At 42.7% G+C, this 18369-nt stretch overlaps 1 protein-coding gene across 4 annotated transcripts; it reads left to right on the forward strand.

Annotated features, from left to right (window-relative positions):
* Positions 1-15565: 15565 nt before the first annotated feature.
* On the forward strand, positions 15566-18080 carry Cdc42ep5 (CDC42 effector protein 5). Of its 4 annotated transcripts, XM_008758944.4 has the most exons (3): positions 15673-16125; positions 16402-16508; positions 17485-18080. In XM_008758944.4, the coding sequence occupies exon 3, from the start codon at positions 17485-17487 to the stop codon at positions 17944-17946; it is 462 nt and encodes a 153-aa protein (XP_008757166.1). In that variant the 5' UTR covers positions 15673-16125; positions 16402-16508; the 3' UTR covers positions 17947-18080. The 4 variants fall into 4 exon arrangements, with proteins under 4 accessions (XP_008757167.1, XP_008757166.1, XP_006228279.1 ...); XM_008758945.4 differs by lacking the exon at positions 16402-16508 and having other exon boundaries at positions 15566-16125; XM_006228217.4 differs by lacking the exons at positions 15673-16125; positions 16402-16508 and adding an exon at positions 16156-16375.
* Positions 18081-18369: the final 289 nt, after the last annotated feature.

An 18369-nucleotide genomic window follows, 5' to 3' on the forward strand; every position in this document is an offset into this window, starting at 1 on the left:
GACTGCCAGTAAGGCCAGCACAATTTACTAAAGATGCATTTTTTTTATTCCATTGTATATTTTTAGCTTCACTGTCAAAGACCAAGTGTCCCTAAGTATGTGGTTTGAGTTCTGGGTCTTCAATTCTATTCCATTGATCAACGTGTTTGGCTCTGTACCAATACTATGCAGTTTTAAATCACTATTGCTCTGTAGTATAGCTTGAGGTCAGGGATGATGATTCCCCCAAAAGTTCTTTTATTATTAAGAATTGTTTTCAATATTCTGGGGGTTTTGCCTTTTGATATGAATTTGAGAATTGTTCTTTCCATGTCTTTGAAGAATTGTTTCACGATTTTGATGGGGATTGCATTGAATCTGTAGATTGCTATAGGTAGGATGGTCATTTTTACTATGTTAATTCTGCCAATTCAAGATCATGGGAGATCTCTCCATTTTCTGAATTCTTCTTTGATTTCTTTCTCTTTTTTCCCTCCATCTTTATTAACTTAGGTATTTCTTATTTACATTTAAATTGTTATTCCCTTTCCCGGTTTTTGGGCCAACATCCCCCCAACCCCTCCCTCTCCCCTTCTATATTGGTGTTCCCCTCCCCATCCTCCCCCCATTAGTGCCCTCCCCCCAACAATCACGTTCACTGGGGGTTCAGTCTTAGCAGGACCAAGGGCTTCCCCTTCCACTGGTGCTCTTAATTGGCTATTCATTGCTACCTATGAGGTTGGAGCCCAGGGTCACTCTAAGTATAGTCTTTGGGTAGTGGCTTAGTCACTGGAAGCTCTGGTTGGTTGGCATTGTTGTTCATATGGGAGCTCAAGCCCCTTCAGCTCTTTCAGTACTTTCTCTTATTGCTACAATGGGGGTCCCATTCTCAGTTCAGTGGTTTGCTGCTGGCATTAGCCTATGTATTTGCCATATTCTGGGCGTGTCTCTCAGGAGAGACCTACATCCGATTCCTGTCAGCCTGCACGTCTTTGCTTCAGCCATCTTATCTAGTTTGGTGGCTGTATATGTATGGGCCACATGTGGGGCAGGCTCTGAATGCGTGTTCCTTCTGCCTCTGTTCTAAACTTTGCCTCCCTATTCCCTCCCAAGTGTCGCTTCCAACCCCGACCAGCAGGAAAGGAGTGACACCACACTTCTCTAGAATACCAAGCCACACTTAAGGAGACTGTCCTGTCTCCTCTGCTGCAAAAGCCTGAATCATTAAGGCTTGAATTCTTCATTGATGAAACCGCATACAGCAAGTGCACCAAAAGGCCAGGACGCTCATAAGAATCAGGCACAGGGCAAGTCCAGCGAGTCCTGCCCATTTTTTTAGCTGAGAGGCAGCTGTGGTGATCCAATCAGCCAGTCCTCCAGCTAAAGATACGTCCACATAGGTGGAGTTGATATGGACGATAGATTGTCTAAGCTCCCGAACCAGTAAAATAAACACAAAAGGAGGCCACATACAGACAGGTGTAGCCTTAAAGGAAACATTAAGCCCATAAGCAAGTTGAGAAACAGAGGTTTCAAACCCCATAGATCCATTCCAATGAAAACTTACGTTACCCCAACCCCCTCCCACTAACATGCTCAGAGGAGAAATATCTGTGTAAATACCATTCACTCCACATAACAACCACACATTGAAAGGATTACTAGCTACTTCCTGAGCAGGATTCTGATAGGTCCAATTATACCCTGAAAATGAGCCATGATGGGTTGTGCTAATATAAGGAAAAAAGGTAAAATACTTCTTTACAGCCCATGTTGCCTTTCTAGCCTGACACCCAGTCCATGGCGGAAGTGACTCATGGGTACCCTTGCAAAAGGGAGCCCATCTAGGTTGGGAAGGCATGGTATCATTGCCTTTGGAAATACTGGCAGGCAACACCCCTCGAATCCATGTGGCATTAGCTTTGGTAGAACTATTGATAGGCATGTCAAACCATGCAGCTGATTGTTTATCATTTTAGCTGAAGCTTCAATGAATCATTGACAGGCGCTATTTCTCCATCCCATGGCAAAAATGGTAACGGTAATGAAGCATTAGAAGAGAAAAACCGGGGAAACACTTGTGCCAAATGCGTCAATGGCAGGGGTTTGGGAAATACAGATAAAAGTCCTCAGCGTAGGTCTTCAGCCATCACCACAGGAAGCATCGGCAACACTAGGAAGATCCATAGTATCCTCCTTTCGTTCATCTTGGACCGCTCTGGTCAGCCTCTCTGGGACCCACAGCGGCTGCCGATGATCCTGGGGAAACACACAAACAGACCCTCTCGCCCAGACCAACACTGGGTCAGGACCCTTCCAACAACCAGTTAAAACATCCTTCCACATCACCATGCCCTTAGGAGAAACAACAGGGTTGACGCTAAGCTCGGCTGCAACCCGACCCTACTTATCTTCATTTAAAAAATTCAAGGTAAAGAGAGCAATGGCTAATCTTTCCCTAGGAGTGGAGCCAGCGGAGGCAATTCCCCCCTTCTGTTTAATTCAACATTCTTTTAGGGTGCAATGGGCTCGTTCAATAATGCCATGACCCTGAGGGCTATAGGGTAATCCATGGGTCAATCAAACACCCATCATTTTACAAAAAGGACACAAAAGAGGCAGAAGTATAAGCCGGCCCATTATCAGTTTTCAATTCTTTAGGCACTCCAAGCTTCAAAGCAATGTGCAATCACGTGACGTGCCTTCTCTCCTGTCTGTAGAGAGGCAAAAACAACTCCAGAAGCTGTATCAATGGAAACATGAAGATATTTTAACTTTCCAAATTCTGGAAAGTGGGTAACATCCATTTGCCATAGGTGTAGAGGGCGCAACCCGTGTGGATTGACTCACACTCCAGTCTGAGGCAATAATGGGGCACATGTTTGGCACATTTTTACAATATCCCTTGCCTCCGCTCAAGAAATATTAAAGCAGGATGACAGAGTCTTTGAATTAACATGAAAATGTGAATGAAAATCTCGAGCCAATGCAACAGGTGAAGCAATGAAAAAGGCCACGCATGCCTTTGAGGCTTTATCTACAATATCATTCCCCTCAGCTAGGGGTCAGGCAACCCGGTATGAGCATGGATATGTTGTGCAAAAAAAGGTGAAGACCTACGCAAAATTAAATCTTGTAATGCTAGAACCAATTTTCCAATGGTAGATTTTAAATTAACTTTGCCCACCACCTCCAAACATTGTAACATATTAACAACATATTGGCTATCAGAGATCAAATTTAAAGGGCCTGGAAATAATTCAAACACCTTAATCACAATTTGTAACTCAATAATTTGGGGTGATGCAGGGGGAAATTGTATAGTAACTGGTGCTGCTCCTGCAACTACATATGCTCCACAACCTATCTTGGAACCATCTGTAAAGATGAGCAGAGCATCCATTAAGGGATGTTTAGAAGTAATATGAGGAAAAATCACAGGATGAGCTATAATCAATTGCAATATTGGATCCTTGGGAAAATGATTATCAATGTTACCTTGAAAACTGCACCTCACAATAGCCCAATCATCTACTGTGGCTGACAACACTTCTAACTGTTTTTGCGCTTGATGCAACTTATCCCAAAACCGGGAACCTTATTGCCTCAATCTGAGAACTTAACCCTTGTCCCAAAACCTGGAACCTTATTGTCTCAATCCGAGAACTTGTCCCACTTACCTGGGAACTTACCGGCTAGCCACCCTGACTGCGATGAGTTCTGAACGAATTTCCCCGTACAGCTACCATTTGTCGCTTCCAACGCTGACCAGCAGGAAAGGAGCAACACCACGATGTTGTTCTCAAAGCAGTTAATTCAGGAACCTTTTAGCATGCAAGCAGCAACAATCTCTCTCCAGCCCCCGAGTGCACTCCCTTAAAACCTCCCTCAATTGCCTCAACCGTCCAGTCTGCTTAACTTCTGCTCATAGGTCCACGTCACACGCCCTGATCTATCGTCATGGTGCGCCTGCGCAGCTCTCATGATGGGGCGTGGCTTACTTTCAGGTGCTAGTCCTAAAACTCTGCATCAGTCCCGGGCGCCATCTTGGGATTACTGCTACACTCACTCCCCACACCCAAAGGCATTCTTGTTCTCCTTTTAAGGAAGGAGTGAAGCATTCGCATTTTGGTCATCCTTCTTGAGTTTCATGTGTTCTGTGCATTTAGGGTAATTCGAGCATTTGGGCAAATATCCACTTATCAATGAATGAATACCATGTGTGTTTTTCTGTGATTGGGTTACTTCACTCAGGATGATATTTTCCAGCTCCATCCATTTGCCTATGAATTTCATAAAGTCATTGTTTTTGATAGCTGAGTTATATTCTATTGTGTAGATGTACCACATTTTCTGATTCCACTCCTCTGTTGAAGGGCATCTGGGTTCTTTCCAGCTTCTGGCTATTATAAATAAGGCTGCTATAAACATAGTGGAACATGTGTCTTTGTTATATGTTGGGGTATCTTTTGAGTATATGCCCAAGAGAGGTATACCTGGGTCCTAAGGTAGTTCAATGTCCAATTTTCTGAGGAACCTCCAGACTGATTTCCAGAATGGTTGTAGCAGTCTGAAATTCCACCAACAATGGAAGAGTGTTCCTCTTTCTCCACATTCTTGCCAGGATCTGCTGTCACCTGAATTTTTGATCTTAGCCATTCTGACTGTTGTGAGGTGGAATCTCAGGGCTGTTTTGATTTGCATTTCCCTTATGACTAAAGATGTTGAACATTTCTTTAGGTGTTTCTCAGCCATTTTGCATTCCTCAGCTGTGAATTCTTTGTTTAGCTCTGAACCCCATTTTTTTAATAGGGTTATTTGTCTCCCTGTAGTCTAACTTCATGAGTTCATTGTATATTTTGGATATAAGGCTTCTATCAGTTATAGGATTGGTAAAGATCTTTTCCCAATCTGTTGGTTGCCATTTTGTCCTAATAACAGTGTCCTTTGCCTTACAAAAGCTTTACAGTTTTATGAGACCCCATTTCTTGATTCTTGATCTTAGAGCATAAGCCATTGGGTTTTATTCAAGAAATTTTCTCCAGTGCCCATGTGTTCGAAATTCTTCCACAATTTTTCTTCTATTAGTTTGAGTGTATCTGGTTTGATGTGGAAGTCCTTGATCCACGTTGACGTAAGCTTTGTACAGGGTGATAAGAATCGATCGATCTGCATTCTTCTACATGCTGACCTACAGTTGAACCAGCACCATTTGCTGAAAATGCTATCTTTTTTCCATTGGATGGTTTTGGCTCCTTTGTCAAAAATCAAGTGACCATAGTTGTGTGGGTTCATTTCTGTCTCTTCAATTATATTCCACTGGTCTATCTGTCTGTCTCTGTACCAATACCATGCAGTTTTTATCACTATTGCTCTGTAATACTGCTTGAGTTCAGGGATAGTGATTCCCCCTGAAGTCTTTTTATTGTTGAGGACAGTTTTAGCTATCCTGGGTTTTTTGTTATTCCAGATGAATTTGCAAATTGTTCTGTATAACTCTATGAAGAATTGGGTTGGGATTTTGATGGGAAATGCATTGAATCTGTAGATCACTTTTGGTAAAATGGATGTTTTTACTATATTAATCCTGCCAATCCATGAGCATGGAAGATCTTTCCATCTTCTGACATCTTCTTCAATTTCTTTCTTCAGAGGCTTGAAGTTCTTATCATACAGATCTTTTGCTTGGTTAGTTAAGCTCAGACCAAGGTATTTTATAGTATTTGGGACTATTATGAAGGGTGTCGTTTCCCTAATTTCTTTCTCAGCTTGTTTCTCTTTTGTGTAGAGGAAGGCTACTGATTTATTTCAGTTAATTTTATACCTAGCCACTTTGCTGAAGGTGTTTATCAGGTTTAGTAGTTATCTTGTGGAACTTTTGGGATCACTTAAGTATACAATCGTATCATCTGCAAATATGTATCCCTTTGATCTCCTTTCGTTGTCTGGTTGCTCTGACTAAGACTTTGATAACTATGTTGAATAAGTAGGGAGAGAGTGGGCAGCCTTGACTGGTCCCTGATTTTAGTGGGATTGCTTCTAGTTTCGCTCCATTTACTTTAATATTACTACAGGTTTTGCTGTATTTGGCTTTTACTATGTTTAGGTATGGTCCTTGAATTCCTGTTCTTTCCAGGACTTTTATCATGAAGGGGTGTTGAATTTTGTCAAATGCTTTCTCAGCATCTAATGAAATGATCATGTGGTTTTGTTCTTTCAGTTTGTTTATATAGTGGATTATGTTGATGGTTTTCCATGTATTAAACTATCACTGCATCCCTGGAATGAAGCCTACTTGATCATGGTGGATGATTGCTTTGATGTGCTCTTGGATTCGGTTTACTAGAATTTTATTGAGTATATTTGCGTCGATATTCATAAGGGATATTGGTCTGAAATTCTATTTCTTTGTTGGGTCTTTGTGTGGTTTACGTATTAGAGTAATTGTGGCTTCATAGAAGGAATTCGGTAGCACTCCGTCTGTTTCAGTTTCATGGAATAGTTTGCATAGTATTGGTATGAGGTGTTCTATGAAAGTCTGATAGAATTCTGCACTGAACCCATCTGGGCCAGGGCTCTTTTTGGTTAGGAGTCTTTTAATGACGGCTTCTATCTCTTTAGGGGTTATGGGGTTGTTTAAATGGTTTATCTGATCCTGATTTAACTTTGGTACCTGGTATCGGTCTAGGAAATTGTCCATTACCTCCAGATTTTCATGTTTTGTGGACTATAGGCTTTTGTAGTAAATTTTGATGATTTTTTGAATTCCTTCTATCTCTGTTGTTATGTCTCCCTTTTCATTTCTGATTTTGTTAATTTGGACACACTCTCTGTGTCCTCTGGTTAGTCTGGCTAAGGGTTTATATATCTTGTTGATTTTCTCAAAGAATCAGCTTTTGGTTCTGTTGATTCTTTGTATAGTCCTTTTTGTTTCTACTTGGTTGATTTCAGTTCTGAGTTTGATTATTGCCTGCCTTCTACTCCTCCTGGGTGTATTTGCTTTTTCTTGTTCTAGAGCTATTAGGTGTGCTGTCAAGCTGTTGATATATGCTTTCCCCTGTTTCTTTCTGTGGGCACTCAGAGCTATGAGTTTTCCTCTTAGCACAGCTTTCAATTTGTCCCATAAGTTTGGGACCTTCATTTTCATTAAATTCTAAGAAGTCTTTAATTTCTTTCTTTATTTCTTCCTGGATCAGGTTATCATTGAATAGAGCATAATTCAACTTCTATGTATATGTGGGCATTCTTTCCTTATTGTTATTGAAGACCAGCTTTAGCCCGTGGTGGTCAGATAGAACACATGGGATTATTTCTATCTTTCTGTATCTGTTGAGGCCTGTATTATGACTGATTATATGGTCAATTTTGGGGAAAGTACCATGAGGTGGTGAGAAGAATTGTTTTAGGATAGAATGTTCTATAAATATCTGTTAAATCCATTTGGTTCATGACTTCTCTTAGTCTGTCTATGTCTCTGCTTAATTTCTGTTTCCATGATCTGTCCATTGATGAGAGTGGGCTGTTGAAATCTCCTACTATTATTGTGTGAAGTTCAAGGTGTGCTTCGAGCTTTAGTAAGGTTTCTTTTATGTATGTAGTTGCTCTTGTATTTGGAGCATAGATATTGAGCGTTGAGAGTTCTTCTTGGTGGATTTTTCCTTTGATGCATATGAAGTGTCCTTCCTTTTCTTTTTTGATAACTTTTGATTGAAAATCGATTTTATTCGATATTAGAATGGCTACTCCAGCTTGCTTCTTCAGACCATTTGCTTGGAAAGTTGTTTTCCAGCCTTTTACTCTGAGTTAGTGTCTGTCTTTGTCTCTGAGGTGTCTTTCCTGTAGGCAGCTAAATGCTGTGTCTTCATTAGGAATCCAGTTTATTAATCTGTGTCTTTTTATTGGGGAATTGAATCCACTGCTTTTGCAATAAAATAGACTTTCAACCAAAAGTTATGAAGTGAGATGATAAAGAACACTACATATTCATCAAAGAAAAAATCCAGCAAATGAAAGGGTCAATTCTGAACATCTGTACTCCAAATGCAATAGCACTTTACTAAAAGTAAACTCATGGAACATAATGAAAGTAGTGCTAAGAGGAAAAGTCATAGCTCTGAGTGCCTCCAAAAAGAAACTGGAGAGAGCATACACTAGCAGCTTGACAGCACACCTGAAAGCTCTAGAACAAAAAGAAGCAAATACACCCAGGAGGAGTAGAAGGCAGGAAATAATCAAACTCAGCACTGAAACAAACAAAAAATGAAGAGAACTATACTAAGAATCTTCAAAACCAGGAGCTGGTTCTTTGAGAAAATCAACAAGATCGGTAAACCCTTAGCCAGACTAACCAGAGGGCACAGAGACAGTATCCAAATTAACAAAATCAGAAATGAAAAGGGAGACAAAACAACAGAAACTGAGGAAATTTAAAAAAAATCATCAGATCCCACTACAAAAGCCTATACTCAACAAAACTGGAAAGTCTGGGATGACATAGACAATTTTCTAGACAAATACCAGGTACCAAAGTTAAATCAGGATCAGATAAACCATCTAAATAGTCCCATAGACCATAAAGAAATAGAAGCAGTCATTAAAAGTCTCCCAACAACAACAACAAAAAGCTCAGATGGGTTTAGTGCAGAATTCTATCAGATTTTCAAAGAAGACTTAATACCAATAATCCTCAAACTATTCCATAAAATAGAAAAGAACTTTTTCTTAGCCTACCCATTCTATCTCCCAGGCCTTCACCTCCTGCAAGGCACCCAGTGTTTCCTACTCTCTCTCTTTTTTAAAAAAAAGATTTATTTATTTAATGTATATGAGTACTCTGTAGCTGTTTCAGACACACTAGAAGAGGGCATCAGATCACATTACAGATGGTTGTGAGCCACCATGTGGTTGCTGGGATTTGAACTCAGGACCTCTGGAAGAGCAACCAGTGCTCTTAACCACTGAGTCATCTCTCCAGTCCTCCGACTCTCTTTTATGTGTTATACTCTTTCCTCTCTTCCTACCCCAACCTTGCTTCCCACTCAACCCTCAGAACCCAGCTCTCACTCAAAACCACAGCAATTCTCTGGGTTATTACTAAATCCTTTGAGCCTTTTGTTTGGTTTGGTTATGTTGTGCTTGGCCTGAATTTGAGACCCCAGGGTTGCCTGCTTTTATTTTCATCAATAGGTTTGAGCTAAATGAATAGCATTTTTAGACTAGAGTTATTAAAATCATTATATCTAGACTCAAGCACATCTTTTTAAATCAGAATAGGAATCAGGACAATCTACATGTTTTGCCATGAGATGTTTGTTTACTTCTTTGCACAGAAATCTTAGTTTTAGAACTTGAAAGACTCTTGGGAAATGTTTTCTGCATCCTGCTGTTTATGGAAGTGTTTTCCCTGCAAAGTAATTGAGAAGCTTGAATAAGTGTTTGAGGGCTGATGAGAAGTGGGGAGAATGTGGTACATGAGGCAAAGCCTGAGTTCAATCTACAGAACAATGATAATGGTGATGATGATGATGATGTAATCACATTTATTATTTTAGTTATGTCATAACTAAATCTATTAAGAATGAATTCAAGGATATCAAGATGTCTCAGTGTACAGGTGTTTGCTGCCAAGTCTGACAACCTGAGTTGGATTTCCAGGACGTACATGGTAGAAGAAGAACCAACCTCATCAAGTTGTCCACCAGCCTTCACTCATGTGCTGTGCTATGGCACGTGCGTTTGTGTGTGCACACAGTGAATGAATGAGTCAAGAAAATTAAAAAAAAGTATATTCCAATATCAAATGGCAAATATCAACAATGACACACATACACACACACACACACACACACACACACACACACACACACACACACAAATACTTTTGCAGCAACTAATCAACTCCTACCATCCCCATAATTATAAGGAAGGGATTTAAGATATTTTTTGGAAGGTTTTGAGCTTTGAATAACTCTCAGATGCTACTGTGATTTTGTTTGTTGTTTGGTATTTGGATTTTTTTGAGGCAGAGTTTCACTGTGTAGACCTGGCTGCCCTGGAACTTGCTCAGTAGACCAGGCTGGCCTCAAACTCAGAGGTCTGCCTACCTCTGCCTCCCTCCTGAGTGCTGGGATTTAAACTGTGCACCGCCACCACCCAGCCATTTGTTTTTTTATTCCTTACTTTTGTTTCACTAAAGTTTATGCTTTCTTTCTCTTTAAAACTGTTTTTATATATGGTGAGTAATGCAAAAAATAATTAAATGTAAGAAAGAAGTATAGTGAGTCATTGTCTCATACACTGCCCTCTTCCCAATGCACACACAAACACAAACACAGACACACATCTCTCAGCTGGATTATGAGCTGAGGCTGACTCTGAACACCTGATATTCTTGACACCCGTGTGCTGGGATTCTAGGTGTGTGCTACTATACAAGCAGTTTTCAAAAATCATCTCATACGATTTCTGATTACTTAAAGAACAGTGCATGTTCTTTAAACACAATCTATATGAGTGTTGAATACCCCAAAGATGATTTTCCTACTCAGGAATATTTGGCAGTAGTGTCTGTGTTGTGATCTGAGTTTTTCTAACTCCTCCCGTCCCACTGAAGTGTGCGCCCCAAGGTTATGGAGAGGATAGGTGAGAAAATGCTTGGACTTTGTGTCCATGGGCCCTAGCATTTTGAGGACCCAACCCCAGATCTGTTCTGATCTTGGACTTATGACTCCTAGATTAGATTCCATATCCAGATTACTCAGGTACTATGCATCCGTCTAGTTACATCTTCTCTGGGCAAATCTCCTAGTGTCTGGTTCTATCTCAGAATCCTTTCTGCCTCCTGGTGTCCCACCTTCTATCCTACCCTTTCCTATAGGCCATAGGTTTTTTAATTGACAGGTGATGCATCCACAGAATACACAAGATGTTCTCTCTATAGAAGTCTAGAGAAAGCCTGGAAACACTTTTGGCCTTGCAAATGAGACATGTGAGAAATATCTGGAAGAATCTCACAGTCAGAGCCTAGGGACTTCTGCTGAACAGACGCTCACAGGGTGACCTTTGGGACAAAAAATATCCAGCCCCATAGAAATGTGGACTGAGAGAACCAACTATATAGGCTTATCCTCTGACCTCCATAGATTGCCCTCTTACTGCCCTCTAAACACACAAATGAATTTTAAGGTGTACTTTTATTCTTAATTATCTGTGTGCTTGTGTGTCTGTATGTGTATGCACATGAGTTAGGGTGCCCAGAGAGGCCATAGAACCTGACGCTGGATCTCCTGGGACTGGAATTACAAGTGATTGTGAGCCATCTGACCTGGCTACTAGGAATAGCACTTGGGTCCTCTGCAGAAACAGTTAACCACTAAGCCACCTCTCTAACTGCAATTTTTTAAAAAAAGTTTCAAAAACCCACAACCCATACAGAATAACATTGCCTATAAACCTAGCATTGAGGGAGTGAAAATAGATGGACCTCAGGGGTTTGCTGGCCAGACAGCCTACCACATGTGTGAGCTCTGGCTTTAGTCAGTAAGAGATTATGTAACTAACTAACTAACTAACTAACTAACTAACTAAATAAATAAATAAATAAATAAGCAAGTATGTAAGTAAGTAAGGATCTGGAGATATAGATCAACAATTAAGAACGTTTGCTCTTCTGGGTGCTGTGTTTTATAAAAACAGATATAGAGAGGAATATGTTTGGTGGATGTGCAGTCAGTGTGGGCCCATGCTGAGGCATCCTTCCCTCCTGAGGGACTAGCCACACAGTGGTATTGTATAGAATAGAGTTTATTCAGGGCATGGGGAAGGGAGTTGAGAGGGTAATAGAGACAAAGAAAGACAGACAGAGAGAGAGAGAGAGAGAGAGAGAGAGAGAGAGAGAGAGAGAGAGTAAAAAAGAGATAGGAAATTATTCAGCCCCAAATAAAAACATTTGAGAGTGAAAAGGTTCAGCCCAAATTCCCAAATTGTAAGAGTCCCTGCCCATGTCAGGAACTGTACCCTGAAAACTAACTTCAAGACATGCATAAGGTTGCTACCTTATACAAGAAGAAGGAGGAATACCACAGGGAAGGATTAGTTCCCACCCCCACATCCCACACCAAATTGGTTTCCCAATGCCAAGTGGTCAGCCCTAAGATCATATGCATACAGGTAACCTGACACAAGCTGAACAGCTTGGGTTTATGTATTTAGGAGTTTATAATTATGTATGTGTATGTAAGTATGTAGCAACAACTGAAGACAAAAATGGGGCTGTGAGTTTGAGAGAAAGGGTGGTGCAAAAAAGAGATTTAAGGAGGAAAGTAAAGGGGAGAAATAATATAATTATATTATACTTTCAAAAATTACTAAAAATAGTAATAAGATAGAAACTAGATCAGCAGTCATGAAAGCCTTATTGAAGATTCCTCCACAAGAGAATGATGTATTTGTGTATCCTCAATATCACTGAAAAATTATTCTGAAAAAGAATTATTTTGAAACAAAATCAGGCAGTGGTGGTACATGCCTTTTAATCCCAGCACTTAGTAGCCAGAGCTGGGAGATCTCTGAGTTCTAGGCCAGCCTGGTCTACAGAGTGAGTTCCAGGACAGCCAGGTCTACACAGAGAAACCCTGTTTTGAAAAATATAAAGAGAAAAGAAAAAGAAAAGAAATAAAACTAAAACTATTTATTTATTTTTTTTAAGATTTATTTATTTATTATATTTAAGTACACTGTAGCTGTCTTCAGACACACCAGAAGAGGGCATCAGATCTCATTACAGATGGTTGTGAGCCACCATGTGGTTGCTGGGATTTGAACTCAGGACCTTTGGAAGAGCAGTCAGTGCTCTTAACCACTGAGCCATCTCTCCAGCCCAAAACTATTTATTTTTTTACTTATTCATTTTACATCCTGCTCACCACCTCCCTCCCAGTCACGCCCTCCCACAATCCTTTTTCCTCCCTCCTCCTCCCCTACTCCTCTGAGCAGGCTCCTTTGGTAGCCCCCCACCCTGGCACACAAAGTCTCTTTGAGGCTAGGTGTTTCCTCTTCTACTGAGGGCAGACAAGGCCAAAATCGTAGTGAATGTATCAAAACCAAGAAAGAAAGGAAACCCTTCTATGACCCTAATCCTCCCTGTAGATAATCTATCTCACTTCCCCAGCCTGACCTGGCCTCCTTGGAGCCTCCCTTCCTCTCTTTTCCTGATTCTAGCCTTGCTTTCCCCCATTGGTCCTCTTCAACCATCTCCTACCCACACCCCCAGCCTGGGATGTTATTAAATCTGGCAACTCTGTTGATTTTGTTTATGTTTATTATTTTATTGTCACTGGATTTCTTCTTGGACTCAAGAGGCCTACCCTCAATCCCTCCTCCCCCTTTCTCCTGCTACTGCAGTGGCCTTGCCTCAGGGGTTCCCTCCTTCTTATCACTCAAACTTTGCACTTCTGGGTAGATTTTTGCTCCAGGCCTTACCTTCTTTTTTCTTTTCCCTGAGAAATCAGCCTCATAATCTATGAGTTTTAGTGTTTAGTTCAAGCATAAAGGAGCCTGTTCTCTAAAATGAGGAATTGCAAGTGGGGGTCTGCTGAGCATTAAAACAAGCTCCAGGCATTTGTGATCACATATCCCTGGGCACACAAAGTGTATGCTCTTGTAGCTGGCTCTGCTCCAGCCCACTACATCCTCCAAGATCAGTGGTTCTCAACCTTCCTAATGCTGCCACCCTTTAATACAGTTGCTCACGTTGTGGTGAACCCTAACCACGAAATTATTTTTGTTGCTACTCTATAACTGTAATTATTTTGCTACTGTTATGAGTGGTAGTATAAATACTGAATAGGGAGGATATGTGATATCTGATGCCTGTGGGAGGGTCTTTTAACCCCCAAAGAGGTCTCAACCCAAAAATTGAGAACCACTGCTCTTGGATGATCTCTGAGGGTCATTGAAGCTGGCAGAATGAATTGAATCAAAGACATCCTCACACTAGCCTCTGAGCCCTTGTGTGGGTTACCTCACACAACAGACAAGAGTTGTGTGTGTACATTGCCCCCTTGACCTGTCACATATGTCATTTTTTGTCACATGTTACAAATGTTATAATTACATTATATATCTTAACTATATATTTGTTGCAATGTTGATGAAGTGTAAAAACATGCACACCCAGAATAGGTAACTCAATAAAGCTAATAAAATTCATAAACAGCCAGGCAAAGTGACACATCTCTAATCCTGGAACTTTGGAGAATAGAGGCAATCAGATCTCTGTGACTTTGAGAATAATTTGACCCACATAGAAAGTTCCAGGCCAGCCAGAGCTACATAGTGAGACACTGTCACCTCAGCTATCCAGGATACTGAAGTGGAAGGAAGTGAAATTTAAGTTCAGCCTGGGTTACTCAATGAAAGACCCTGTCTGAAAAGCAGGGTACAGGATAGAGGATAATCTGTGCACTGTGCACAAAAACATTATTCCTACAGGAGGGAGTGGTCTATAGCTCGGTGGTACAGAGTTTAACTAGCATGTAGAAGGCCCCAGTTTCAATCCCTACTCTCACCAACAAAACAATTCATCAACAGCAATGTGTGCAGGTGGGGGTGGAGTTGTGTGGGGGTGATTGTGCAAATGAGTTATAGTTGTCTTCTTTATAAGTAGGGATTGTTGAACCTCCAGTTCTATTCACTTTCTCAAAAATGACATAATTATGCTTTTCTTCAAGGCTGCCCAAAACCCCTTTGGGAACATACACCACCACTTCTTTATCCAATCATCTATCTGTTGACAGGTGTCTAGACTAATTCAGTAAGCTGGCTCCTGTTAAAAAGCTGCAAACACATGGACCAGCAGTTATGTGTCATTCTGATTTAGATTTCTCCTAGTGGCTTTCAAGGTGACCTCTGAGTCTACCAAAGTCATTTCTTTTCTATTTGATTTCCTGTGTGTCTGTGTTCCATGTGCTTTCTGTGTATCCTGTCCAGAGTCCCTGACTCCAGTGCCTCCTGCAGACCTCCCAAAGTATCTCTATAAACACTGGGGAATTCTCCCTGTACTATCAAGGCCTATACTAACTACCATGCCTACCTCTAACTTTCTCTGAATGTGCTCCCTCCTCCCTGGGCTGTACAAGTTCCCAGTATAGACCTTCAGCGTGTCTCAAAGGGGCTTATTTATTAGATGTGTAACTGGGTCTCCCTCTGAGCCTTCCAACTTTCTGGAGATTTTATCATAAACCACACCACACTTGGGAACAGCACACACACCTCACAACCCCCAAACACCTTCACTCCTGCTATGCTCCATCAACTTCAGAAGAGTGTTTTGGATGCTAGTGTGTTGTCTACAGACACAGACATTCAGAGTAAAGATCCTTCTTTGGAAGATGGTTGCAAATAGGAATATCCTGGGGAACTCTCCAGGGCAATCTCACAGCGCTATAGCACTTCTTTCCCATCCATCTCTCTCTTCTCAACTCTCTCTCTCTCTCTCTCTCTCTCTCTCTCTCTCTCTCTCTCTCTCTCTCTCTCTCTCTCTCTTTCTCTCCCCCTCCACTCCCCCCTCTCCTCCTCTCCCCCTCCACTCCACTCCCCCCTCTCACCTCTCTCTCTCTCTCTCTCTTTCTCTCCCCCTCCACTCCCCCCTCTCCTCCTCTCCCCCTCCACTCCACTCCCCCCTCTCACGCACACGCGCACACGCACGGGCGCACACACACAACACACACGCACAAGCACGCGCGGTCACCACTGCCCCAACAGCTGTAGTCTGGAAAAAATTAGTCTTCTAAACAGCCAGACTTCCCTGGTTTCAGGAAATTCCAGGCTAGGCGGGGGAGGGGCCAGGCTGGGGGCGCGACGGTCCATCCCCCCCTAGCTCTGCTCTGGCTTCCACTATGCTCAGTCCTGATCTCCACCTACCCCCACAATCCCTTCAAAGGGCCTTTAGGTTTACTACCAACAAGGCTTTCTAGTCCTTTAAATCCTAGAGGCAAATTTTGAGGGAATAAGGAAGGTTGGGAGGGGCCTATGGCTTAACCCTCTCAGTCTGGGACAAGAGGCCAACTCTCACTGGGCGTTGACTCGGTGTTGGGTTGGGAGGCTGCTATGGCCCCCGAGAGGGGCTGAAGCTTATTCCCGGTGCAGGTAAGAAGGAACCACAGTGGGGGCTTGCCAGACTCTGGGGGCTAATTTCCTGAGTCTGAAGGAGGAGGGCAGTAAACGATAGAGAATGAAGAACCCCGGACTCCTGGAATGTGAGGGAGGAAAGCAGGGTAACTCCCAGCTTGTGAAACCAGAGAGCTCGGAGGTGGGGCTCCTGGGACTCAAGGGTGCAGGACCCAGCGTGCAGCGGTGGCACTCAGGCCACATGCCTAGGTCCTGGAACCCCTACCAGGTAGGACGCGATACTTGTTTTGTCAGGTGAGATCCCGCCGGGAGAAAGAAGGAAAAAGGCGTCAGAGAGGTAGCCTCCAAGGCCAGGAGAGACCCCAGTTTAAGCCGGATTACAATTCAGTCTGGACCACGAGGTGAGGAGCGCAGGAGTCTTCAACCAGAGAAAAAAAAGAGACAGACTAGTTACCAAACAGACCAGGGCCTTTGAAGTCTCTGATGCAGCCCACTTCTTCAATGTGTACGGAGGGGAGGGTGATTGAATGTGTGGTTGGCCTTAGACCAGTGTTTTGGATATTAAGTGGACAGAGACTCCCCTGCTCTGAGAATGGGCATTGGTAATCATCTATTCTAAACCCGTAGCTAATGCTAACTGAAGTTATATTTTTTATTAGCCTTGATGGAAAGCACTCCAAAAATAATTTTTTGGTACCTGTTCTCCAGGAATGCTCAAATATTTTTGTTGGGGTGACCCAAATAGCATAATCGTCATGCATAGTGAGACTTTTGGAATTTTTGTTTAAAAAAATATTAGAATGTTCATTCATTTTAATCCCCGGTGTAGGGATGTGGGGCTGCTTCAGACTTTCTTCAGCAGCTGTGATTTGCCTAGAGCTCTAGCAGAAGTGTGGGTTTGCCAGCTGCAGATTTTTTTTTTTTTTTTTTTTTGTGATTTTGTGATTTTGTGACATTTGGAATTCTGGAAACTTTTCAAGGGTTACATAAATGTGAGGGCCCTGAGAGAGGCTGGTAGTTCTTGGTTGTTTAGGGAGGCTGTTTGCAGTATGCTGGTAGCCATGATCAAAGAAAAAAGAAGAAACAAAAGTAAAGAAATTAGTGTTAGGGGATGAAATGGGGTGGGGAGGGTTATAAAGGGTGATAAGAACAACCCACAAAGTAGCAAAGACCAGATATAGTTATGGACATGTTAGACTCAGGAAAACCTAAGTATGTCACTGAGTTCAGCAGTAGTGACCTTGCTTCCTCATTGTTAACCGGTAACAGTCCCACCTAATCCTGTTTTATGAGAGCATTCTGTGGCTGACTATGTGGGATAGAGACACAGAGTTGGGGCTCCTGGATGAGGCAGCTCATATGCCTATGTCCCCACAGATGGCGTTGTTGAAGCAGGTGGGCCCTGCACAGCCAAAGAAGCGACTGGAGCGTGGAGCACTCTCTATCTCAGCACCCCTTGGAGACTTCAGGCACACATTGCACGTGGGAAGCAGTGGCGATGCCTTCGGAGACACCTCATTCCTGAATAGGCACGGGGGTGGTCCACCTCCGGAGGCTGGAGCCCCACCAGTTGTGGCCCCACATTCTGTCCCTCCACCTGCAGTTCCACAGGCCTCTGTGCCTGGTCTCCGAGTTCCTTCACCTGCAGACCCGCTACTGTCCTTCCACCTGGACCTGGGCCCCTCTATGCTGGACGCAGTGTTAGGCGTCATGGACGCGGAGCGCGGCGAGACGACGGCCACCAAGCCCAGTGGGGATGCCCTCACTGGAATGCAGCATCCCAATGCCCACTGCTGCTCCAATGCTGACTTCCAGCTGGATGATGTCATTGGTCTGTAGTATCTTGATTCCCGCAACTCCTCCCTCCCTGCACTCCACTTTTGTACACATAAATAGCCGAGTTTTACGCGGGAAGGGGTGCAGAAGCAGGACAGTGGTGGGGTGCCACCAACTAAAAGTCAAATCTGTCCTCAGTGATGCCTCTTTTAAGAGTTTGAAGGTGTATTCATGTAATGTCTCTCCCAAAAGGCGGACTCTCGTTCCTGACCTCTCCCACAGCCCTATTCATTCCTTATATATTGACCCATCCTCACTGCCACCTGGATAAAGTCTAGACCTGGTGGCAGCTGCTACAGGAAAAATTGGCCTAAAGAGTCACAGTCACCTGGCCTTCCCCTTCCCTCCAGGTGCACTCTGACTGGGTGGCACCGCTCCACTTTCAGGGAGCAGCTCAAAGGGAAGTGGTTGGTAACCTTTGGAGCC

This window comes from Rattus norvegicus, chromosome 1 (assembly GCF_036323735.1).
Source record: "Rattus norvegicus strain BN/NHsdMcwi chromosome 1, GRCr8, whole genome shotgun sequence".
NCBI classification, from domain to species: Eukaryota; Metazoa; Chordata; class Mammalia; order Rodentia; family Muridae; genus Rattus; species Rattus norvegicus.